We start from the raw sequence: 25,333 nt of genomic DNA, 5'->3' as shown, positions 1-25,333 counted from the left end.
CCAAAGGTGAGATGCCACCACTTAAAATGCCCTGCCTCCAGTCACTGCTCACTTCCTACAGACAGCAGGTCATAGGGGACAGATCTTGGCTGATAGGCAGGGTGATATTGGAGGAGGTGGAACAGGAAATCAGTGCTGATTGACAAGAGCCAAAGTTTTTTTTGTGAAGTTGTGCAAATCTGTAACTGAGGCACCCAAAAGGGGGAGGGGACATCAAGGAGATATTAAGATAAAGCAAGTAGATGTTAATAGATGTGGAGAAGCATTGGTGAAAGGGTGATTTATGAAAACTGGCATCAGTTTATTTGTGGAACTATTTATGTGCGGCCATCTGTTAAGCCACTTGTCCAATTTTTTATTTCTGAGGTCTGCATTTGGAGAAAGGCAGCAAAAAAAGTACAAATTTACATGAGAAGCTAGCTCTTGATGTTAAATGTTCTTAATGCTTATTGTTCATACTTCTCACCCATTTGCCTCATAGATTGCATTGCTGATGCTTTAAGTAACAGGAATGCACCCCCACCTCACCCCATCACCCTTCCCTTCAGAGCTCTTCCTTTTTGAAAATGTTTGGAGAATGCCAGAACAGTAGGTGGAGTAGCAGGCTGTTATTGTGTCGCTTTCCTGAGGTTGTTATTCTTGGCCATGAACATTGTTGTATTTTGTTGATTTTTTTAAAATAGGAAAGGAATGGTAAGATGGTCAAGTTTCTCTGATGGGGCAGATAATATCAATAGACTCTTTCTACAGATCATCTTACCGGACTGTACAGTATTTTTTAAAAAACAAAACAACATGCAACACAGATTCCTGTAAAGACTTTATGTTGGCATTTATATGTCTGCATTCTCTTTGTTTTGCCCTTTCTGACACTGGTTCATAATTTTAAAAGGGTAGCCATGTTACTGTGCTGTAGCAAAGTAAAACAGAAATCAGTGGTGTCTTTAAGATTAACCAAGTGTGAGCCTGACTACATGAATGTTCTAGAGTTGTCCCACTTAATTCTGTACTTCATGTTTTTCTACCTCTTACATTAATATTCCTGCTCAGGAATGGTTTCAGGAATGGAACGATCTCTCCAATTGCAGCTTATTATAAAGTGCTATTGTCCTCTTTTTCTATTTCTGTGTAGTTGAGGAAGTGGATCATCCGCTGAACGATGGCGGGACAACGGGAGCCGACGCTCTGGAATCCGGCGACACTACACCTCCTTCCAAGAGGAAAAGCAAATTCGCAGGGTTTGGCAAGATCTTTAAACCTTGGAAGTGGCGGAAAAAGAAAACCAGCGGCAAGTTCAAAGAGACTTCAGAAGGTAACTTAGCTAGGCAGTAATATTATTCTCAGGTTTATGAACTTTGTTTTTCTGTTGAAATGAAATTCTGTGTGTGTGTGGTTCTGCCTTTCCATTGGAGGAACTAGCAAAAACAGTTCTGTAGTTGATGCGTTTCATGCCTGAGTTTTAAAAAAACTTATCTGCAATGATACATGGGAACTCTTCCTACAACTGGCTCTCTAAATCGGTACTTTTGAATAAAGGGCTTTAAAAACCTAGTGCAGCTGTCCCTAGGTGATGGGAAGGAAAAAGGTGATGTACTGAGAGGTCAGTGGATTCTATGACCAAGATTTTGGCAGCCACTGCAGCTGCTTATCTAACAAATAAATAATTTTTAAGCAACCATTGACTGTCTTTCCCATTTGTAGGCGTCTTAGCAAGGAGATACTCAAGTCTGGCCAGCACCAAGAGCTTGCGCATCTGTAAGATAATTGTGAACATAGTGCAGAATCTTTATCTAAATCTTCCCTTAAAGTGGTAACATAGGCCAACTTACAATGTCTTTAGAAAAAATAGTTCAGTTTTTTTAAAATAACAGGACTTTTTTTTGTTTTTCCCAAATTTCCAACTTGCTCTGTATTGAGTGCTGGCTCTCTTTTTCTCCCCAATGTTAATATCAGTTTTAGAACGAAAGATTTCAATGCGAAAGCCAAGAGCGGAGCTCATTGAAAGAGGGGTTCTGTTTGAAGACCCTGAACAGGGTGAGTTTTTACCCATTGTCTACCTCTGTACATCCTCCCGACCTCATATTTTGGCATTCTTGGCCTGTGTGATCCCTCCCTGCCCCCCTCTACTAAATGCAACTCTTCAGTTCCCACCTGCTTTTAAAACTTCTTCGCTATGAATCCCTGCAACTTCCTGGGGAGACTAGGCTGTATTGCTGGTATCCTCTTTTTCCTATCAATATCTTTCTAAGTCTTGATAGTATGGTTGTCAAGTAGGTTAGATTGCGGGGTCATTGCTTGCCAAAGACCCACCGCATAGCTGACATCTGAGCTTTTGAGATTACCCTATCCAGGAATCCAGGGCACTCTGCCAAAGTTGCCCTCATGTGCCTCTTTTTTCACTGTACTGCATTGGTGGTTGCTGTTTGCAAGAGAGAGAAAATCCTGAAGCAAACTTGATTCCAAACATATTAATTCCCCCCACCCCCTGGGAAGACCAGACAAGGGGAGCCTATGATAATTTTTATGGTGGTTTTACTTGTAAACCACTTTGAGCAGACTCTGGAGAGGCTGCGTACACATTTTCTAAATAAAATAAATCTTGTGGGAATCCTTCAGATCGGCTGATTAGAATCTGTATTCTGCCATGGAAGCTTGCTGGGTGTTTGGGGTTAGTCACACACTCTCAGCCTAGCCTACCTCACAGGAATGTTGTGAGGATAAAATGGAGGCGAAGAGAATGATATAAGCTGCTTTGGGGAGAAAGATGGGGGTTATAAATAAATGTAAGTAAATTTATATACAAAATTGCCATCTCTAGTCTCTCTAATGTCCTTTCCCCTTGTCCTTGATACCTTCTGCTGTATCTGTTTCAACTCTCTACATTGGCAACGTTCACAATAGTGGCTTCCTCCACCTTTGAACTGTACTTCTCTGCCCTGTCTCTTAAAGAGCACCCCACCCTTTCCCTGAATTATGTAGAATCTTTGCAAGGAGCAAGCTGGGAAGACTTCACATATTAGGAACTAAGCTGAAATGTGCTCTAAGAGTACTTGGCATAATGGTTAATCCAGCCTTACTCCAGTAACAAGACTGGAAACACCTCATCCTCACAGGGGAAGGGAAATGATCTGTGATCCTAAGTAGAGACAGAGAGAAGGGAAACAAGAGGGTTTCCATCCTGCAGGTAGGTGCTATTTGTTCTGGTTTGTTCCTGCTCGGTTGTAGATGGGGCTAGGAGTGCTAAGCAGCTGCTGGAAAAATTGGAAGTGGGAATCATAGTTGAGCAGCTTCTTTCGCAATTGATATGTGCCTCATTTTTTCGTACTGCAAAGAACTCCTGTGGTAATTCAATTTGAGTAGAGGTGCTTGCAGCTGCAGGTGAGGTTGTGGGAATGCATACATTGAGTCTGAAGGAAAATGAGAGGGGGGGGGAACCCACTGCCTTGCTGAATCTGGATCTTGTAGCAGCAGGTGGTTGCTGGTTGGGAAGGCTTTGTGCATTTCCCTTCCTGTAGGATCATTTATTTAGAGTTCCCATTCTTTAATTCTGCCCTTCCTCTGACAAGCTTGGGATAGTATATGTCAATCCCCCTTCTTCCACTGCATCTCCACTACAGCCTTGTGATGTAGAGTGGACTGAGAGAGACCTCACCTGGCAAAAGGTTACCCAATGAGCTTTCATAGCAAAGTGAGTAGGGATTCAAATCTGGCGGTCTCCCGGATCCCAGTCTGACACCTTAACCACCATTCATACCAGCTGATAATCTGGGGGTGGAAGGCAGTCCTTTTTGAGGGAAGGAAAAAATGTCAGAAGCCGCCTTAATGGGCACAGGCTTGTGACTGCCTCATAGAAGTGATATAAACATGTCTGGTGGGCTAAAAGAGCCAATTCTGGCCCTGTCAACTTCCTGACTGTCGTGTAAGACTCTCTGTTTTTGCTGATGTACAAAGTGGCAGATGGCCTCAGCTTCTTCCTGCCTTGAGCTAGTGTCTTTGAGACCCCTTGTCCCATCCCTGCCTTGCTGCTTTCTTCCATTCAGTTGGCTTAGCCTGCAAAGAGCATATTAACTGCTTTCTTTTGTCCTTAATAAGAAACGAGCATCTCTTCATCAGCTTTCTAGAAGCCATTAAAGGCCGGAGGCAGTCTGCCCTGTGTGTTTTTGTTGGATTTTTTTTAACATCTAGGGCCAAAACTCTTCTCCATTGCCTAGGTAGTTGGTGGAGCTGCTGCTGTGACTTCCTCCTTGAACAGACAGTCTGGAAGCAGGCAAAAAGTATTGAAGAGGAAGAATCAGTGGCAGTCAGAATTTTTACTCTCCTGATATTCTTCTGTCTGATGTAGAACATTATGATATTATGAGAAAAAGCTGAGAAAGGGCAAATATGTAGAAAACTTGAAAATATCTTAGACAATCTAGTAATGGCAATTAAAAAAAAAGATCCCAAAAAGAGGCACAAAGAAATCTTGGTAAGCCCAAATGCAGGGCTCACTGGGAAGTTAAAATGGCCCTGGAGCTGGTCATATGACTGGCCTTGTCACATTATGTCTCCCCCCCCCCCCCCGCCGCTAATTTGAAAGGGAGTCTGTCCCTGGCTAAAATGAACTAAGGGTAAATCAAAAGTTGGAAGTGTGTATGTTTGAAGAGAGGGAAGGTCTCTGAATTGCCTAGAGTGGTTCTGCTTCTGTCATAATCCTGTTTTAAACCACTCAACATCCAGTCCTAGTAATTAACCTTCAACAGGTGTGCTGTGCAGGTCCTAAGCATAATTTCTCTGGATACAGTACAGATTTGTTAAATCCACCCTTACCACCACCACACAGATGCTTGTCCCATAAACAGAATCTCATTAGTTTTGAAAGAAAACTGTTCATTTCTGAAATGAAGCTTGCTGCTGCGTTAATGAGCTTGTGGTCTAAGTGGGGGGCGCTCTTTTCCCTTCTCCCTTCCCGGACCTGTTAAAGCCTAACCATGCTTAGGCCTTGGAGTGATGGATAATATATCAATGGCAGCTTACAGCAGAGATCTCCCAAGTTTTTTTGAGCCTGCAGGCAGCTTTGGAATTCTGACATAGTGCACAGTTACAAAATGGCTGCCTCAGGAGGCAAAGCCAGACATAAAATGGCTGCCACAGCTTACCTCCACTCACACACAATAAAGAAGACCCTAGTGCTGTGGTGGCAGCAATATCTGGTGATTAGGGTTGCCAATCCCCAGGTGGGGGCAGGGGATCCCCCAGTTTGAAGGCCCTTCCCCCACTTCAGGGTCATCAGAAAGCGGGGTGGAGGGAGGGAAATGTCTGCTGGGCACTCCATTATTCCCTATGGAGACCAATTCCCATATGCTATAATGGAAAATTGAACCAGTGGTATCTGGAGCTCTGGGGCCCCCCTGTTGTTTGAGGTAGAGACACCAAATTTTCAGCACTGCATTTGGAGCCTCTCCTCAAAACCCCCCTCAAGTTTCAAAAATATTAGACCAGGGGGTCCAATTCTGTGAGCCCCAAAAGAAGGTGCCCCTATCCTTCATTATTCCAAATGGAGGGAAGGCATTTAAAAGGTGTGCAGTCCCTTTAACTGTGATGGCCAGAACTCCTTTCAGAGTTCAGTTGTGCTTGTCACACCCTTGCTCCTGGCTCCACCCCCAAAGTCTCCTGACTCTACCCCCAGAGTCCCCAGATATTTCTTGAGTTGGACCTTGCAACCCTACTGGTGATTCATCAGAGGCCTTGGTGAGCATAAGCCGCAGCTGACCCCTGCCACTTTCTAAAAACACTTGGAAGGCACCAGGACAGGTGTTGGCAGGTGCCATCACACCCATGGGCACCATGTTGGGGACCCCTGGCCTGAAAGCACAAGTGGGTGCTCTCTCACATGAACCATCCTCGCCTCACTTCAACATAGCCCCCTCGCCAGCCCACCAGAACTGACCTGGCAGGGTTACAAAGATGGACTTATCTATTGGACAAGTCCTCTGAAAAGAGCCCTGTGTCTGATCTGTCTTGAATGTTATCTCTATGGTTTCCTCAGAGACAGCAACTTTTGTTTGTTTTAAGAAGATAAAAGGACGCATGCTGCAGGAATGAGAAAGAAAGACATGCATGACAAGGAACAATTAAAAGGGGCTCATATGGCAGATTGGAGCAAAATGTAGGGAAGGTTAGATCTCAGAAGATGGCCCTCTGGGAAGGCACTATTTTAAAAGAAAAATCATTTATAGCCTGCCTTTCTTGCAGCGGTTCAAGGTGGATTACAGATTATTAAAACAACTCAGTTACATCGCGTAAAAGGCATCTTGCGAACAATGCCGTAGGACTGTGGGATGACAGAAATGAAAAACCATCCAAGCAAGCAAACAAAAAACCCGTCTGGGGCATGACGTGCACTCAGCCTCCCAGCAGCAAAACAAAATGTTGCAGGCAGTTTTCTCTTTGAATATGTTAGCCTTTGTAGGGATGTGGACAGTGGGAAATGAAAGGAGGCAGAAGAAAAGAGTGTGGGGGTGGGTGGGGAGAATCCTGCCCCCCACCCCGACATTTGCCACCAGTCTGTCCACTAAAAGGAAATGGCTTGCAAAATGCAGGAGGGTTTTTAAAAGCTTATGTTCATGGACTGCTTCCTGGCAATAGTCTTGGAGCCGGTTGCTTAAAAGTGCCATGTTAAAAAGAATCCTGGGAAATGAAGACCCTCCTCCCCCTTCTTGTACAGCAGCCACTGCTCTTCAGTGTGATCCCGGTGGGACTGGGAATGGAGGAGAATGTGTGAATATCACCTATCTGCATGGACATGGTCTCAGTTTGAGCAAATGGTTCAAATCATGAATGAAATTACCTTAAAACTTTCCACCCATCCATATTCAAAGAAATGCAGCCTGACTTTTTTGTGTGTGTGCGTGCGCCTTTTCAGTCATCAAGATGAATGTTTCCTCTATATTTATGTGAATTGTCCTTTCTTTGGAGATCTCTGATACAGCTATCCAGGGAGCTCTGCCTTCTCTTCCAAATCCTGATGAATGCCCTTGAAGATGCATTACTATGTAGAGCAGAGGTGTCAAACATACAGCCTGGGGGTTCAAATCAGGCCCCCGGAGAGCTCCTAGCAGGCCCACAGTCATCTCATTGTCATCTGCTTCCTTCTCTCTCTCTTGCTTCCTTCTACATCACAGCTTGCTTTGCCAGGCTTGCTCAATAGCACAGGACCTACAGAGCAAAGCCTCTATTTTCTCCATTGGCTGAGGCTCCCCCCTTGGGGAGGAAGGAGGGGTAAGGGAGAGATTGCTTTGCCATGCTCTCTCAATCACACAGCAGAGCTTCTGAGCCAAGCCTCTCTTCCTTCTGTTGGCTGAGGCTCCTACTCCTCTGGATCCTCTGGGGAAGGAAGGAAAAGAGCCAGAGCTTCCTTTGCCCAGTTCCCTGGATCCCATGGGAGAAATACAAAGAAATCACCTTTAAGACCAATGAGTGCATGTTTTACGTTTTAAAAATAATCTTTGTGTTTGTTTGTGTCCTTTATAAAGTTTATACCTCTGCTACCTAATCTTAAATCGGTACACACCCGGTCTGGCCCAACATGACCCAGCTCAACAAGGTCTCATTTATGTCAGATTCAGGCGTCATAACAAATGAGTTTGACACCCCTGATTGTAGAGCATCAGCCAGAGGGATGAGATTGTGGGCTCCCCATTCTTAAAGAACAGGAGCAACTAATTTCCCACCCCCCTAGTTTCCAAAGCAGGTGCCCTTGATGGTGTTTGGCCTTTAGATAGAAATTCTGAACTCCTAGGCTGTGTGATTGTCTTAATCAGGGTATGGCCAGATTCCTTATGTAGGAATGCCAGCCTCCAGGTGGGCCCTGGGGATCTCTCAGAATTACAGCTTATCTCTAGACTACAGAAATCAGTTCCCCTGGAGAAAATGGGTGTGTTGGAAGGGTGAACTCTGTGGCATTATAACCCATTGAGGTCCTTTTCTCCCACAGGCTCCATCCCCAAATTTCTAGTAACTTCCATACCATGATCTGGAAACCCTATCCCCCCCCCCTTTCCTGCTGGCGATAAAGGGTTAGTTACCTAGTTACCTAGCAATCCTACATGTCATTCCTTAATGAGATGCCCCCCTCTGCTTTTTAACCATGTTGAAGAAAAGTATGCCCAGAAGACCAACAGCGCAGCACTTGTCAACATATGGGAGATCCCGCTGTAGCCTTCCCAAACAGGACAGTGTAAAATGGTTTTGTTTTCAGCAAAGATGCAAGGGAAGGGTAATTGGTAAGCCTCTGCTGCACTGTGTGTTTCTGTGCGTCTGTGAAGTCTGCTAAATAATGGTCACCTGTATATATGTTTCAAAAGTAGCATATGACAGCCGAAGTCTTATAATATAGAAATTACATATTGGTGTATTTGAGAGAATTGCACCCCACCTCTCAAGTGAGGATTGAGGTTTCTGCATCTGCTCTGGTGAATTTCACATAAAATTTGACACTCTGAGCAGTTCAGGAAACAATTGACAATAGAAATAGTGACAAATGGCATGTAAAATTAAATCAGTTTCTAATATTTTTAGAACACTTAATTTTGGGTATAAGCTTTCCTGTGCATTCACAGTTCTTGAACAAGTACACGTGCGTGAAAGCTTCTACCCAGAATTAAACTTTGTTGGCCATAAAGATGCCACCAGACTTTGTTCTCTTGCTTCAGACCAATCTTCAGACCAACAGCTGCCCACCTGAATCTAATATTTTTCACTCATCCACAGACACTCACAGCAGTTTCAGAGCGATTGTAATATAGTCTATACCAGAGTGGCCAAACTTGCTTAATGTAAGAGCCACTTAGAATAAATGTCAGATGTTTGAGAGTCGTAAGACATGAGCATCAGATGTTTGAGAGCCACGAGGGAGGAAGAAAGGAAGGCAAATAGATGGGGAAGAGAGGGAGAGGTGGAAAGAAAGCAACTTTAAATACGTTCTCCAAGCCAGCTGACAGGGTGGTGGGGGCTTTAAGAGCCACACAACATTTGTGAAAGAGCCACAGCTTGGCTACCCCTGGTCTATAGCTAAAGATGATAGTTTTTATACTGGTTTTCACCATCAAACATCAGCTGCCACTGTTAGATGTTCTGTCTGTAGCGTTGGGACTAATTCTCTGTTTTATGTACTGAGATTCAGTTGTTGTGTTCTCTTTACTAGCTGCTTCTGGTTTCTGGTCTTTAGGGCTGTGCTTTCTTAGCCCTGATCCTACTAAGTCTGTCTCTCTTCTCCCTCTTCCTTTTCTCCCCCACCCCAAACAGATGGAGAAGAGCCGGACAAAATCAGCCACACGGCGCTGAAAAATGGACACACAATCCCCTGTTCTGGGATCGCTGGCCTAGGACACCTGGAGGAAGAACCAGAGAGAAAGGCAAGCCTTAAGAAGCCTGTTCTACCAGAGGAACCAAAGAAATCGCAAGGTGACAAACCCAGATACAACAGGGAGAATGCTTGCTTGCAGGGAGAGGTGGAAGATGGGTGCCTGAGAAAATGTCTTTGCAAATTTCAGCTTCTACTTGTGAATATTCCAGTTTTGAGATCTCTTTTTTTTGTGGAGTCCCCCCACCCACCATGATTTCCTCATTCTAAGACAATCAAACTCACACCTTCGCTCCTGAGGCCCGACTCCACCCAGTTTATCTTTCCCGCTATCAACCATGTTGTCTCCTGCCCGCCTACACCCCGCTAGAATATGCCAGCGCTTCATCTTGTTCTTCGTTTTGGGAATTTGGCATGCACCTTCATGCATTCCTGTCCCTGCTGCTCTTTTGAATATCTGCAGACTCTCCAACCCAGTCTCTTCCCTCCCCCTCCCTTCCTACCCTGAAAAAAAGAGAAATTCCACGGGCAATGGCTTCTACTGCAAATCAGGGGCCCAAACAGACATGACCAAGCTGGGGCCATGCTGGGAAGGAAGCAAGGGTTTAACCCTTCAGGCCCTGCTCTGCATTTAAAGAATAAAAGATTTCTCCTTTAATATGCAGTGTGGGAGATTGGTGTGTTGGCAAAAAAAAAGAATGAGTGGGTCTTGAAAGCAGGAAGGGTCTTATATATATCTTATATCGAACAAAATAAATCCCCTCTCAATTCATCCTGAATCAGAATTGAGACTACATTAACCTTCATGTAGCTTGCTTCATACAAACAAATGGAGAACAATGATTTTTGTCCCATCTGCACCCTCAGGTGTTTCGGGAAAGGGACTTATGAGGCAAAACAAGCCTGGGTGAAATGTGAGTGAAAGAGAAGATCCCTTCTCCTAGGGACCCCCCTCAAGCCAAACCCCTTCCAAGTTCAAGTATTAAGCTTTTAAAAAGCTCTTCAAGAGCACTTAACCGATCCAAATCTTTCCATCCTGCTTCTCCTATGGCTTGAGGCAGCTTGTGGACAACTTTGAAGCAGTTCAGCCGCTGGTCCCGTTGTGTGGTTGTCAGCCTCTATTACTACCTGATTATGCGATTGCATCCCAACTGAAAACTGGCTCTCTGCTCTTCCTTGTAGTTGACTAAAAACAAGCTATGGCTGCTGCTGCTGGATCAAGGTAGCAGTAGCAGCTGGATTTGATGATTTTGGATTTATATCCCGCCCTCCACTCTGAATCTCAGAGTCTCAGAGGGGCTCACAGTCTCCTTTATCTTCCTCCCCACAACAGATACCCTGTGAGGTGGGTGGGGCTGAGAAGACTCTCACAGCAGCAGCCCTCTCAAGCTATGCCAGAGCTGGAAGTGGCCATACAGGCCATTTAGTCCAACCCTCTGTCCAATACAGAAATCTGCCTTAGAACATCCCTGAGTTGTCACCAAGTCACCTTCCCTTTGTAGGAGTTCCCTTGATAGCTTCTTTTTTCTTTGCCAGAATTCCTTGTTGCTTCTCCCTCCTTCCATAAGCCTGCTTCAGGCTCACCAAACCACCCTTGGCTAAGTTGCCATGTCTCCCCTTCCTTACTTCTGTCCTCTGCTTTGGGATGGCTCTTCACCATCTCCCTGCTCCCTTGATGGCAATGCTGCTGAAAGCAAAGGCCAAGAGAAGGGAAGGGAGAGCAGAGCTGTTTGTTTCTCTCCCATGCAGGCTCATTGGAGCTTTGTCAGCTGCTGCATGAGACTTATAAAACACACAGGGAAGAACACAATGAGTGACCAAAGTGTCACAGTGAACACAATGAGTAAACGCAGTATGTGCCTGTATGAATACTTTCCCCTCTATATGCTGCTTTTGACACGCAAGGAGAGCAGCATGTATGTTGCATGGATTCTTGGAGAATGGTGCAGCGGTCAAACTACCAGGGCAGTGGAGAGCTGGGGGTGCTCTGTCAAGGCCAGTGTTCTTTGCTTCATGGCTATGAGCCTTCTGGAGCCTTTTGACTCGCTTTGGTTTCCCTTCCAAAATTCTGAGTTGTCGACACCACCAGCCAAGATCACTGACCTACTAGAATGGCATCCTGATTCTGAGATGGTTCCTGGAGGGTAGCCATGTTGGTCTGCAGTAGAACATCTAGGTTCTAGTCCAGTAACACCTTAGAGATTGATGAGACTTTTAGAGTGTAAGCCTTTGGGAGTCAAAGCTCTCTTTGCCAGATACCAGGTATCTAGCTCTTTTGAGATGGATGCTTTTAGAGATACCTGTACTTAAAAAAAATCTATTGTATTTTTCTTTTAGGATCATCTGGTGGTCTCCTCAATTCAGAACTGGCATCCCATCCTGAATCTCATGCTCCCAGGCAACCTTTGCTTCCTCCAAAACGGCCATTGTCACAGCCCACTTCTCCAGATGCGAGCAACACCCATGTGCCGGATCTTGTCCCTACCAGCATTGCAAGGACTATGCCTTCCTCCACAGCGGCAGCAACCGCCAGTGCAGCAAAGGGGGCCAATTATTCCACCGCTCCTTCCCCTGCCCCCAGGACTGTGCCCTCTGCTCACACAAATGCTTACACTACCGTTCCCACGAGTGCTACCAGCACAGTCCCTGCCAAGCAGCCCCCCATCCCACCTCCAAAGCCAGTTAATAGGAATAGCAACCCTCTAATAGGTAAGTGGGCTCACTCTTCCGTGCATTCGTTTGAAGTGGCTTAACCAAAGTGCTGCCTCTGTTATCCTTTGATGGACCTTTGCTTGGCATTGGTTAAGGCCGGGTGTTTACTTCCAAAAAGTGACGTACCCCTGATTGCTGCATCCATGTTCACCTCGGAAATAAGATAGATCAGGATGGGTGGCCATGTTAGTCCAAAATTTGTGACAGGGTGTGAGCTTTTGTGTGTCACTGCTCACTTCTTCACAAAAGCTCCTACCCTGCCACAGATATTGTTAGTCTTTAAGATGCTACTGGACTCTTGCTCTTTTCTGCATTTTCACCTTTGTTGCTCTTGCCACCACAATATACACAGCTGTGTCTGTTCATAAACTACATACACCCCACCCAAAAACCATAATTTGGAGTTGGGAGTAAGCAGTGAAGTGGCCAAGTTTGCAGATGACACTAAATTATTCAGGGTGGTGAGACCCAGAGAGGATTGTGAGGCTCTCCAAAGGGATCTGTTGAGGCTGGGTGAGTGGGCGTCAACGTGGTAGATGAGGTTCAGTGTGGCCAAGTGCAAAGTAATGCACATTGGGGCCAAAAATCCCAGCTACGAATACAAGTTGATGGGGTGTGAACTGGCAGAGACTGACCAAGAGAGAGATCTTGGGGTCGTGGTAGATAACTCACTGAAAATGTCAAGACAGTGTGCATTTGCAATAAAAAAGGCCAACGCCATGCTGGGAATTATTAGGAAGGGAATTGAAAACGAATCAGCCAGTATCATAATGCCCCTGTATAAATCGATGGTGCTGTCTCATTTGGAATACTGTGTACAACTCTAGTCACCGCACCTCAGAAAGGATATTATAGCATTGGAAAAAGTCCAGAAAAGGGCAACTAGAATGATTAAAGGTTTGGAACACTTTCCCTGTAAAGAAAGGTTAAAATGCTTGGGGCTTTTTAGCTTGGAGAAACGTCGACTGCAGGGTGACATGGTAGAGGTTTACAAGATTATGCATGGGATGGAGAAAGCAGAGAAAGAAGTACTTTTCTCCTTTTTTCACAATACAAGAACTCATGGGCATTCGATGAAATTGCTGAGCAGTCGGGTTAAAATGGATAAAAGGAAGTCCTTCTTCACCCAAAGGGTGATTAACATGTGGAATTCACTGCCACAGGAGGTGGTGGTGGCTACAAGCATAGCCAGCTTCGAGAGGGGGTTAGATAAAAATATGGAGCAGAGGTTCATCAGTGGCTTTTAGCCACAGTGTGTGTGTGTGTATAATTTTTTTTGGCCACTGTGTGACACAGAGTGTTGGACTGGATGGGCCATTGGCCTGATCCAGCATGGCTTCTCTTATGTTCTTATGGTCTGCTTTCTCTGCTGCTGAGTGAGTTTAATTCTTTTTTAATGTTGGAATATAGTGGTTGGGCTTCAGACTGTGCAGTTGCAGATGACTGGAGAGAGTACATCAAGAATTAAACAAGTCCCAAAGATTTTGGTTGCAGCAGAATTAAACAGCATTGTTACAGATTAAAAAAATTCATTGTAGCATGAGCTTTCATGAGTCATATGGGTAGAGATGATACACTCATAGCAGAAATATGTATACCGAAAGTTACAGTATTTCTGCTATGGGTGTACACTATGCACATCTGATGAGTTGAGCTTTGACTCATGCATGCTCATGCTGGAATGAATTTTGTTAAGCATTTAATGGAAATCTTGACATAGTACTAGGAGTATGCATTTGGCATAAGCCAACCCCCCCCCCAAATACCCCCAAAATACTTCTTCTCTGTAGCTCAGGAGCTTGAATTTTGTACATAGGTAGGGGGTGGCATGGTGGGTCAGGTGATAGATCACCTGTTTTTCCATGCAGAAAGCCCCAGTTTCGATTCCTGGTATGTCATGTTAAAGAGGATCCGGTAGCAGGTGATAAAAAAGGCCTGTATGAATGCTGCTGCAACTGTAGTGGAACATTTAGTGTAAACTAGGATATGAGCGTTCAAGCCCAAATCTTCACTCTGCCATGAACTGGCTTGGTACCTTTGGGCCATTAATACACTCTCAGCCTAGCCTACCTCACCAGGTTGTTTTGAGGATTAAATGGAGGAGGGGGAGAATGACGTAAGCTGCATTGGGTCCTCACTAGAGAAAGAAGGGATATAAATGAAAATAAATCCAGACCTTGACAGATGCTGTGGTACTGGGTCAGAACCTTGATGCATTTATGTGAGTTGTGAGGGTGGCCATAATGTCTGAAGGCCAGCCAGGGACACCTTTTTTGGGGGGGAAGGTAGGGGTGCGTGCGCGCGGAGCACGCGCGCCGCCGGAAACAGGAAGTGACGTCACTTCCGGTGACGCCATGCCACCTGCCGGAAACAGGAAGTGACATCACTTCCTGTGACATCATTCCCCCCCCCCCGCGCCACCTGCCGGAAGCAGGAAGTGACATCACTTCCTGTGACATCATTTCCCCCAAATGCCACTGCCAGAAACAGGAAGTGACTTCACAGCACTTCCTGTGATGTCCCCAAAAACCCCCCAAATATCACCGCCGGAAACAATTTTGTTCTCAAATCCTGTATATACTTCATCAGTATATGGGATAAGGCACTTTCTCAACTGTGCTGCATAATGCAGCCTATTTATTTTGTCCTGTTTGCTCTGTTGGCTCTATCTGCGCCACCTTCATCACTTTCGGGGTGTGGATCCCCCAGTGGGGTGGTCTCCCGACTCCCTCCACCAGCTGTTTCTGATAGCCCTGCGCCCCCTCTTTCATTTGATATGTGTCCCGTGCGGATGCCACCCTCCCGCCGGGAGATGCCGCAAAATGAGCCCCCTTGAGGCTTATGGCGGCAGGGCTCAGGGGAAGCGAGCTAGACTGCTGTTCTTTTGAGGGGTTATAGAGCGTTTTGAGCCCGTCCCTGTGGCATCGGTCCCATCGTTGTGGGACCCAGGGGGCCGGCGCAGCGTTACGCCGAAGCAGCCTGTCACTAATAACACAGGTCGAGATGCAGGACAGGAACCCGGAAGTGACCGACAGGCTGCTTCAGCGTGCCGCTGCACCGGCCCCCTGGGCCCCACAATGATGGGACCGATGCCACAGGGACGGGCTCGAAACACTCTATAACCCCTCAAAAGAACAGCAGTCTAGCTCGCTTCCCCCGAGCCCTGCCGCCATAAGCCTCAAGGGGGCTCATTTTGCGGCATCTCCCGGCGGGAGGGTGGCACCCGCACGGGACACATATCAAATGAAAGAGGGGGCGCAGGGCTATCAGAAACAGCCGGCGGAGGGAGTCGGGAGACCACCCCACTGGGGGATCCACACCCCGAAAGTGATGAAGGTGGCGCAGATAGAGCCAACAGAGCAAACAGGACAAAATAAATAGGCTGCATTATGCAGCACAGTTGAGAAAGTGCCTTATCCCATATACTGATGAAGTAAATACAGGATCTGAGAACAAAATTGCACCAGAAGACACAAACACAAAGCTCCCTTACACTGAATCAGTGCTTGGGTCCACGAAAGTCAGTATTGTCTAGTCCAGTCACAAACACAAAGCTCCCTTACACTGAATCAGTGCTTGGGTCCACCAAAGTCAGTATTGTCTACTCCAGGGGTGGCCAGAGGGAGGGAGGGAGGGAGGAGGGAGGGAAGGAGGGAAGGAAGAAAGGAAGGAGGGAGGGAGGGAAGGAAGGAGGGAAGGAAGAAAGGGAGGAGGGAGGGAGGGAAGGAAGAAAGGAAGGAGGGAGGAAGGAGGGAGGGAAGGAAGGGAGGGAAGGAGGGAAGGAAGGAGGGAAGGAAGGGAGGAGGGAGGGAGGGAAGGAGGGGAGGAAGAAAGGAAGGAGGGAGGGAGGGAAGGAAGGAGGGAAGGAAGAAAGGGAGGAGGGAGGGAGGGAAGGAGGAAAGGAAGGGAGGAGGGAGGGAAGGAAGAAAGGGAGGAGGGAGGGAGGGAAGGAAGGAAGGAGGGAGGGAAGGAAGAAAGGAGGGAGGGAGGGAAGGAAGGGAGGAGGGAGGGAGGGAAAGAGGGAAGGAAGGAAGGATGGATGGAAGGAAGGAAGGCCGCCCCCCCCCGCCAGCCGCCCCCTCCCTCCCTGCTTACCTTCATCCAGGGTGGGTGGCGGCCTCTCCTCCCGGCGGCTGGTGCTGCTGGCGGGGCTGGCGGCGGCTGCGGAGGCCGGGGAGGGCCTCCGCTGGTCTCTGGAGGGCCTCCAGGGACCAGCGCCGGCCTCTCCACGGCCTCCGCTGGTCGGCGCTGGTCGCTGGAGGCCCTCCAGAGTCTCTGGAGGGCCTCCAGCGACCAGCGCCGGCCTCTCCGCCGCCTCCCCGGCCTCCGCCACCGCCGCCGGGCCTGCGTGCGTGCGGGGAAGACGGCGAGTGAGGGAGGGAGCGTCCCTCCCTCGCCGCCTTCCCCGCCGGCGCGCGCGGCCCACCGCCTCCGGGGCTGGCTAAACCGGGACCTCTAATGGTCCCGGTATAGCCAGCCCGGGAGGCGGGAATAGGGGGCCAGAACCGGGACATTCCCGGGTGCCCAGGACGGTCTGGCCACCCTAGTTGTGACTGACAAATTGAGAACCACTGCCTCCCCCCAAAAAATCATAGGGACAGGCCTCCTTCTTGCATTCAAAGACTAGGAGCCACCGCAGTGGAACCCCTGCTTCTCAGTATTGCAGTTCCAACCAATTATTATATGAGAAAGACGTGTTTGCAGCATGCACATGAGCTGCTTCAAAGACACTTGTGTCCCCGGTTACAAGGTGGACTCTATGTCAAAAAGAGGCTTGTCAGTTTGCCAGTTGGTTTGGTTTGAGGTGTGCTGGGGATCCCTTCCAACCAACCTCTCTCTATCTGGGCGCTTCATAACATGGGATCTGATAGCTCTAGTCAGAGGAAAATGGACTGAAGGGGGCTCTTGCATGAATGCTGCCAGAGGGCCTGCTTGGTGCAGCTTAGGGTTGCCAATTCCTGGTTGGGATGTTTCTGGAGATTTGGGATGGAGCCTTGGAAGGGGATGGGCTCAGGAGGGATGTGATGCCAGGGAATCCACCCTCCAAAACTACCCATTTCCTCCAGGGGAGGAATAGGTCTTTGTAATCTGAAGATCAGTTATAATTCTGGGAGATCTCCAGGCCCCACCTGGAGGGTGGGAACTGTAATGCAGCTGCTTGCGGGGGAGGGGAGAATCATAGAATCATAGAGTTGGAAGGGACTTCTAGGGTCACCTCCAGTCCAGCCCCCTTGCACAATGCAGGAAATTCACAAATATCTCCCCCACCCTACCCCCAGTAACCCCTGCTCCATGCCCAGAAGATAGTAAAAAAGCTTGAGGATCCCTGGCCAAACTGGTACATTAATACATTGGCACACTAATTCATCCAGATTTAAGTAATTTAAGTATGCTGGTTATGGACTTCCCATATGCCATGTTAGAAATGATGCCTCCAGATTTTCTAGCAACATGCAAGGAAATACAGAAGAGATTGCAGTAAAGGAAGGCTCTCTCACCAGCTATTTTGGCCTAGAACAAAAGTCACTACACTGAATTCTGGAACTGCGTTTGCTGTTCCCCTGTGTTCCATTGCTGTGAGGGATATGAGAGGGATATGAAACAGAATTTAAATGCTGAATCAACAATGCAGGAAACTGCAAAGCCTCCAAAAGAAAGGGTTGGTTTTCAGTGCATTTCTACCAGTAAGTCAGTGGTAAACCGCTGGAATGATCATGATTTTTGTTAACTGCACAGTTGGCTTTTAATCCCAGTGCTGGTCAGCTCTCCAGCTAAAACCAAGGAGCACCTTTAGCCTATCACTGGCCAGCTAGTAGTGGCTGCCTCCCCTGTCGTATGCTGTTGCCAACCAGTTCCAGGTAGGCATACTTGCCTTACACCTGGGCTTCCAAGCATTCATGTCTCAAAGTCATTCTTTACCTTTTTACACATATCGCCTGCTGGGTGCACCCCTAAATCTCTGCAGCACTTATGGGTAAGTATCTCTTGCAGAAAGCAACTTGGTTATGACAAGCTGGATACTACTTGCACAACAGGAAAGACCTTTGGGGAAACAATGCTGGCTTCTGCTAAATACCCATACAGTATTTGCTGCTTAAACTCATCTGCAGTGTATTGCACTAGGGTTGCAAGGACAACTTGGAAGTTGCTACAACAGCTGAACTGTGCACCTTGACTAAATTGGAAATGAAACACCAGCAGAGAAGGGGAGAGTGAATGTTACCACTGTCAAGAAAATGGTTGTTAGCGCTCCTGGCCTGTAGGGTGGGGCCTTGCAACACCTGTGGGTTTGAAGATGTGGGAAGGAGGTGGAGTTAAGCTGTAAACAGACCTGGAGAGCCTGCACCTGTTTCTGCTCACCTGATGAGAATCTGCAGTGGGAAGCCAGCAGGAGATTTTGCCATTTTACTCCAAAGCATGCACTCAAGACAGGAAGCGTGGCGTGCCTTTTTTGTTTATTTAGGACAGACCTGGCAAATTCTACGCTGTTGAGTTTCTCCGGGCCCTGCTGTATGATCACCTAAGGGAAGGTATAGGTAAAAAGGAGCAGAAAAGAAGGTAGTTGCTGGGGCAGAAGTGTTTGGGGTGGGAGGAATGGTGCGGCAGAAGAACTCCAGAGATGACCAGGGATAAGAAAAACAGAAACAACCTAAGAGAATATAAACATCAAATACTTTTAAAATAACCTTTTGGGGAACTAAAGTCTGTTTCGCCCACATCTGACAATGTTAACCATGTCAACTGTCATACATGGAGTCGCCAGCTTTTTCTCCAGCTTTCCTTTCCGTGCGACTTTAATGGGTTGCACAACCTCCAGGTGATGGCTGGAGATCTCCTGGAATTACAGCTGGTCTCCAGTCAACAGAGATCAGTTCCCCTGAAGAAGATGGCTGCTTTGGAAGTTGATCTCTATGGCATTATGTGCTGCTGAAAAATCCCTCCCCTCTCCAAACCCCACACTTTCCAGGCTTCACCCACAAAATCTCCAGGAATTTTCCGAACTGAGAGTTGGCAATGTTAATGTCAACACCTGAGAAAATGTCTTTAGTCCCAAAAGCCTTTACCACAACATATCTGCTAATTTTTTAAGATACCCCAAGACTGTGTGTGCATTGCAACAGACTAATGCCTCTAGCTACTCTTCCCATCTAAGGCAAATCTTCTCCTTAAATGTGGGGCTGGTGGAAAGGGGTAGTACAGGAAGGTTTATGTTATTTACTTCCTTTATATCCTTCCTTTCTCCCCAGTAGAGCCCAAAGTGGTTGGCATCGTTCTCCTCTCCTCCATTTTTATCCTCACAACAACCCTGTGAGGTCGGTTAGACTGAGAGCGTGTGACTGGCCCAAGGTCACCTGGCATGCTTTCATGACACAGTGGGGATTTGAACCTGGACCACTTAGATTTTAGCCTGACACTTTAGCCACTGTGCCACGCTGGCTCTCAAAGTTGCTTGGGAGAGACCTGAGCTCATTGTACAGGACATCCTCCACAAGGCTTAGCAGATGGTTTTTGAGTTGTCAAACAGTGGAGCACTGTGTGGTCTTGGGAGCAGCGTAGCTAATTTTGGACCCATGAAGCGTGGGAAGGTTTAACTTCGTCATGCCTTGATATGTAGGCTCAGAGTTTGCGTGTGTGATAACAGCAGGCTAAGTTCCTGTTCAGCTGCCTAGAGTTGTGTTTGTGGGAGAGTGTTGTCATCTGGCTGTCGCTGGATCCCAGCTCTGTTTCTGAGTTATGAACATGTCACCTTTAGACAAGGCAAAGAAAATAGCTGGAGAAATGCCTCCCAGGTGGGATGCCTGCGGTTGCCAGGGTCAGTGAGAACCATCAGAAATATTTGGCCCTTGATCTGTGAGAGGAGGGTTAGGAAATTTGAAGCACGAAACACGCACCAGGTCTTTGCTAACAGAGAACCTGTTTTGCTTATTGCTGTTACTTCCTCTTGTGGCTGGTTGGGGCATTGCGCCTTCTCGTCCTGCTGGTTGCATATTTGCACGTTTTCTCAGACAAAGTCTCCTGCTTGAAATAAACAAGGTGGACTCTCAAACTGCTGCTGTGATTTAAAACATAAAAGATTATTCAGTGTGGGGAGACACATGGTGCACTGTAAGGGCCCTTGCATAAGGAACTGTTGTGAAGGCAAACACTTATGACAGCAAAGATACCAAGGGACTCCCAGTGCTAGTCAACCACCCGACACGAGCAGATCTTAAGATGCTAGTGCAGGTCGACTTGCCGGGAAGGAGAAATATGCAGGAGCTATTTAATGTTGGCCCCCTCCCCAGATTTATGAGGTCAAAACCACAGCTACCTTTTAAATGACAAGGAGCTCTGTGACACTACGAATGTTGCTTACTCTGATTACAAGCTCCTGCAATCACTATGTCGAAACTGGCTCCCTCTAGCCATTACAGACCTGTTGTGCTGACCGCTGGCCCAGGAACCTTACTGAAGCATGGGCCTTGTGGTCCCTCAGGGTCATCTTCCCCCTCCCTCCTTCTGGGCCTAGTTCTGATGGTTCAATATCTGTTTTGGGTTAACCGTAGTTTGATAAGTGCAAGAGGACAAGGAGAGAGGAGCCAGTATGGTGCAGCAGTTGGAGTGTCAGACTAGGACTTGAGAGACCCAGGTTCAAGTCCCCACTCTGCTCCCCAGGTGACCTTGGGCCACTTGCACATTCTCAGCTTAGCCTGCCTCACAGGATTGGTGTGAAGATAAGGTGGAGGAGGGGAGAAGTCGCTTTGGGTTCCCACTGGGGAGGAAAGTGGGTATAAACAAAAAAACAAATATAAAATGGTAACGTGTGGTGGTGGAAGAAGAGCTGTGCAATGTTGTGCTAGGGGTAAAGGGATCACATTTTGGAATGTTCTGTACAATATAAACTCCCTGCAAGCAGAAGACAAGTGCAGCGAGCAGAGAGAAGGGATAGATGTTTTCTCATTGCAGTACTAATTCTCTACCTGCATGGAGTCTTATGCAATGGAGCATTAAAAGCTCAGATCTACCACCTGTAATCTGAAGCGGTGCTGCAATCTATTCTTCCAGCGTTGTACCTGCTTTATTTTCCTGCCCATGCAAATGAAGGCTTAGTGTCTGCAGAAGGGACAAATACATTAATAGCAGGATTTATGGCAATTTTGTTGTCGAATCCAGACGGAGGTGAGAAAAACATCACATCCACATGCATAAACACCCTGAGCCAGGAAGAAAGCACCGTCTGGCAGCAGATGGCTATCTAAATCTCCGTGTTGATGTCAGGAATTTCTGGGGTCTGCCATTAGTAATCATATGGGAAAATAACCTCAAATCCAGCACTTAGTATGCCGATCCCCTGTGTCAGTGGTGCATTTTCAGATTGGGTGGGGTTAGATAGGGGAGCCTGTGGCATACCCATAATGCTGTCCTAAGCAGAGTTATACCCTTGAAAGTTTAGAAAGGTATAACTCTGTTTGGGATTGCACTTAGACTGTCTAGCAAGTTTATAACATCTGAAGTTTGAACCTGAGCCTAGTACATTTTACCCATTGGATTTAGCCCCTGGAACTCACCAGTGTTCTTTAGTCCATATACTCTTCTATTATTTGCTCACAAGCACCAAATGGGTTATTTTCTGCAGGGTGAGCATCTAAGTCTTGTGCAAAACCTACCTTGTTCAAATAACCAGCCTGCATATCTTCTTAAACCTTGTCTACAGATAAGGATGTCTTCTCTACTCAACGTAACGACAGTAATCTCTCCTCTCTTTCTAGTTGAGTTGTCTCAAGCAATCAGTAGTGGCTCGAAACCTTCTCCGCCTTTGCCTCCAAAAAGAGGCATCCCGCTTCACGTGCCGTCATCGCTCGAAATGGCCGCCGTCCCCAAGTCGCCCAGTGAAAGGATCGTGCCGTCATCCCATCGCCCCTCCTCGATACCAGGGCATCTGTCGCCTCAACCGCCACCCTCTCCATCACCCCCTCCACCTGCTCACATTCCTCCTGACCCCCACTACGTTCCACTGCCTGCTTCCGTCCACGAGGCTGGCCTCCCGCTTTCACCTGAACTGCTGACGGAGGCCCACCAAGACGGGTTCTTGAGTCTGGAGGCAGCCAGGAGGGCGGCCGAGCAGGGCTTTGGAGAGCCTCATGTGCCTCCCCGGCTGCCCCAGCTCCCTCTGCACATCCTCATCCAGCAGGCTTTGACAAGCCCCCTGCCAGCCACTCCACCAGGGGAAGGGTCACACAGGGCTCACTCGCTGCTTTTTGAGAACAAAGGCCCCTTTGAGGAAAACGGCACTGTCGGCAGGACAAGGTCGCTCCCGGTTACCATCGAGATGCTGAAAGTGTGAGTTGTTTTGGAGTTGCTCTTGGGGGAAGCTCTGCTCGGTTAGTTCTGTCCCCCTTTTCAAACTTGGTTCCTCACATCCCTTCTGATGTTGTCCATGCTCAGAAAGCTGCGGTGAGGAAGCTGGCTTTATAACGTGGCTCTCCTGACACCATTTGGTGTCACTGAGCACCAAAAGTCCTAATGTGGTAACACACCACTCGTAGCTTAGGTTGTAAAATTGAATAAGGGGCAAGGTGCTGGCATGGGAAAAATGCCTCTTGGGCTAGTTGATGCGGCTCTGTTTTATGTAACGTGAAGAAGTGGGATTAAGACATTTGGTCTGTTTTTGCCTGTTGCTCCGCTTTGAAAAACAGCTATCTGAATGTCAAATGGAATTCTGCAGCCTGTATAAAATTTGTTAATTAAGCCGCATTATATGTGTGCTTATATTTTGTGCTTTTGCTAGTTGCTGTAGGTGAGGGAGGGAGTAAAGTAAGAATCCTGCCTGCAGCAGCTGGACTTCCTAATCCCACCTCCTTGGTATCTGAGATCTTGATAAACATTGTCCACACTTGAAAGCATATAGCCAGAAAGGCTAAACTCTTGAGCTGCTGCATTCGGTCTCTGTCTTAATACATTTTTAGCCCACCTTTCCATCAAAGAGGAACGGTTTGCATGATCCACCCTACATCCATTTTAGCCTCACAAAACCCCTGTGAGATGAATTAGATTGAGCGAGAAGGACTCTCCCAAGGCACTCATTTGAACCTAGGTCTCTCTCAAGCCCTAGTCTGGCCCTCTAATCGTTGCACCACATTCTGTGTCTAGAATGTGCTTGTACATAGCCCTGCTGATTAGCATCACTCCAAAAGGACCTCCCCCCCCCCCCAAAAGATTGCAATACTATGAAGGCAGCTAATAAGGGGGAAGCTAAGCCAATGGCAGCCTCAGTCAGGAAATAATTGGATCCCTCTGTTTGGATAGGGTGGATCTGCATTTAGCTAGTTAGTTTAGTTAGTTGGTGGGTCTGCATTGACTATGCCTGCCCAGCAACTGTAGGTAGCTGCATTCGTAGTGCATAATATTATCTCTCTAGTGGAGGGGATTTCAAATAGGTGAAGCTCTGTATTAAACTATTGGTGCCGAAAAGAAGGCTTGTGCTAAGTGCTGTCAAGTTGCTTCTGACATATGGCAACTCTGTGAATGGATGGCTTCCAAAATGTCCCACTGTTAGCAGCCTTTCTCAGTTCTTGCAAATTGAGGCCCCTGGCTTGCTTGACTGAGTCAATTCGTCTCATGTTGGGTCTTCCTCTTTCCTCTCCTTCCTTCCTGATGCCTTCAGCTTTTCTTAGCATTATTGTCTTTTTTTGTCTTCTCATAATGTGAGATAAAAAATAAGGCCAAAGTTGGTGGTGTAAAATAAAGTAAAAATGTATTTTGTTACCAAATTCCCTATGCGTTCTGTGAACAGGCTTCTTTTTCGGTAATTAACATTTTATTGGAGTTTTCCAATACAAAAAACAAACAGGAATGCAAAGGAACATGACCAGGCTTCTTTCAGGGGAATTGTTTAGTCTGGCAGTGATTCTTTACAAGATCAGTACAAGATCAGTATCCATAATGTAGCCTCCAATTTAAAACCAAACAAAAAATCTAGCTTGGTTGCTGTTGTTGACCATATCAGACCCCGCTATGGCTTGGCTTTCCACAAGTACTTGTGCAATCTTAGGGGATTTTTAAACCCTTCTCATTAATTTTTGTATTGATTTCCTTTATAGTTCACCAGCTGGGACTCACAAAAACAATGTAAAAGAAGGGCATACAAATCCTTAAAGTCTTTTTGTAACTTTTGCTGTTTCAACAGTCCAGATGATGATGACGAGGCGGAGGACGTCCAAGAAGACGAGCACCATTCCAGTTCCCACGTTTACATTGGGGAAGACCCCACAGTCACGGTCATTCCAAGGCTAGTGCTGCAGACAGTGCAGGATGAAGAAGAGGGGCCCAGTGACTCGGACTCCGAGGGACCTGTCCTGTACAAGGAGGACTCAGAGGAAGATGACGATGACGAAAGCCATAACAGTAAGAGACTCTCATAATGGGCATAAAATCCACAAGAACATAGGAGGGTCTCTGCTGGATGAGACTTACGGTCCCTCTGGTCCAGTAGCCTGTTTCTCACAGTGGCCTTCCAGTTGACCCCAAGAAGCCCACGATCAGGGCTGAAAAGCCAGTGTCCTTGCCTGGCTACTTCTGTGTTTTGCTTTTGAGCCAAAAATCAGATCTGAAAGCAGCTTGCAATATATAAAACAATATGCAATTTAATAGTCAGGCTCTTTTGAGGGGTTCTTGGTAAAGGCTTGGTCCAGAAGGGGTGTGCTCTTCCTCTGCCTCCATGGATGACATGAAGTAGGTTATGCTGAGGGTGTGTGCAGGCCCCATGGTCATACATCCAATTGCTATAGTACAGTGTGCATTCTAATCTGGGTCTCCCAGTTTTTTTGGATCTACTGAGTTCAAGTTTTATCAAAGAGAAAAGATAAAGCTATCACTCTCCTCTTGATTTTAACCATACTGTTCAAAAGTTTATAAAACTCGTCACCCATAAGCCCCTATCCCCATAAGCTAAGTCTACAGGCTGTCTTCAAAGAGAAGGTGCTCCAACCCCTTATTTGTTTTGACTGACACCTCCCCCACACCTTTCCTTTCACTTAGCTCAGTGAAGAATGTCACTGCACTTTGCGAGATGGGGGTATGTAGAACTGTACATGATATTGCATCAGGGACTGCATGTCTCATGGAGATGAAAAGTCACAAGGGTCATCCGGAATCAGAAGGGCAGCCTATCTCAATGCCTGTTCCACATTGGAGACTTTGCAACTGTGGCAATCCCTTTAATTCCATGTCCTATACGTACAATGGTAACGAAAGACTGAAAGGGTTGGAATAGATGTGGAGGGGCATCAGTCTTGATGG

At 47.0% G+C, this 25,333-nt stretch overlaps 1 protein-coding gene across 6 annotated transcripts in view; it reads left to right on the top strand.

The window, feature by feature from the left end:
* PHACTR4 (phosphatase and actin regulator 4) overlaps positions 1-25,333 on the top strand; it is a 132,914-nt gene that overhangs the window by 95,467 nt on the left and 12,114 nt on the right. For 4 of the 6 annotated variants that reach the window (XM_060257984.1, XM_060257983.1, XM_060257988.1 and 1 more), the window contains 6 exons: positions 1,133-1,312; positions 1,954-2,034; positions 9,286-9,444; positions 11,681-12,052; positions 21,805-22,375; positions 24,222-24,439. In XM_060257984.1, the coding sequence (XP_060113967.1) occupies positions 1,133-1,312; positions 1,954-2,034; positions 9,286-9,444; positions 11,681-12,052; positions 21,805-22,375; positions 24,222-24,439 (1,581 nt within the window). The remainder of the gene's footprint in view (positions 1-1,132; positions 1,313-1,953; positions 2,035-9,285; positions 9,445-11,680; positions 12,053-21,804; positions 22,376-24,221; positions 24,440-25,333) is intronic. The other 2 variants (XM_060257986.1, XM_060257985.1) reach the window with 1 other exon arrangement.

This window comes from Heteronotia binoei, chromosome 17 (genome assembly GCF_032191835.1).
Source record: "Heteronotia binoei isolate CCM8104 ecotype False Entrance Well chromosome 17, APGP_CSIRO_Hbin_v1, whole genome shotgun sequence".
Lineage (NCBI taxonomy): Eukaryota > Metazoa > Chordata > Lepidosauria > Squamata > Gekkonidae > Heteronotia > Heteronotia binoei.
Note: the sequence above shows the minus strand (reverse complement) of the source record. Positions and strands in the feature narration are given on the sequence as shown.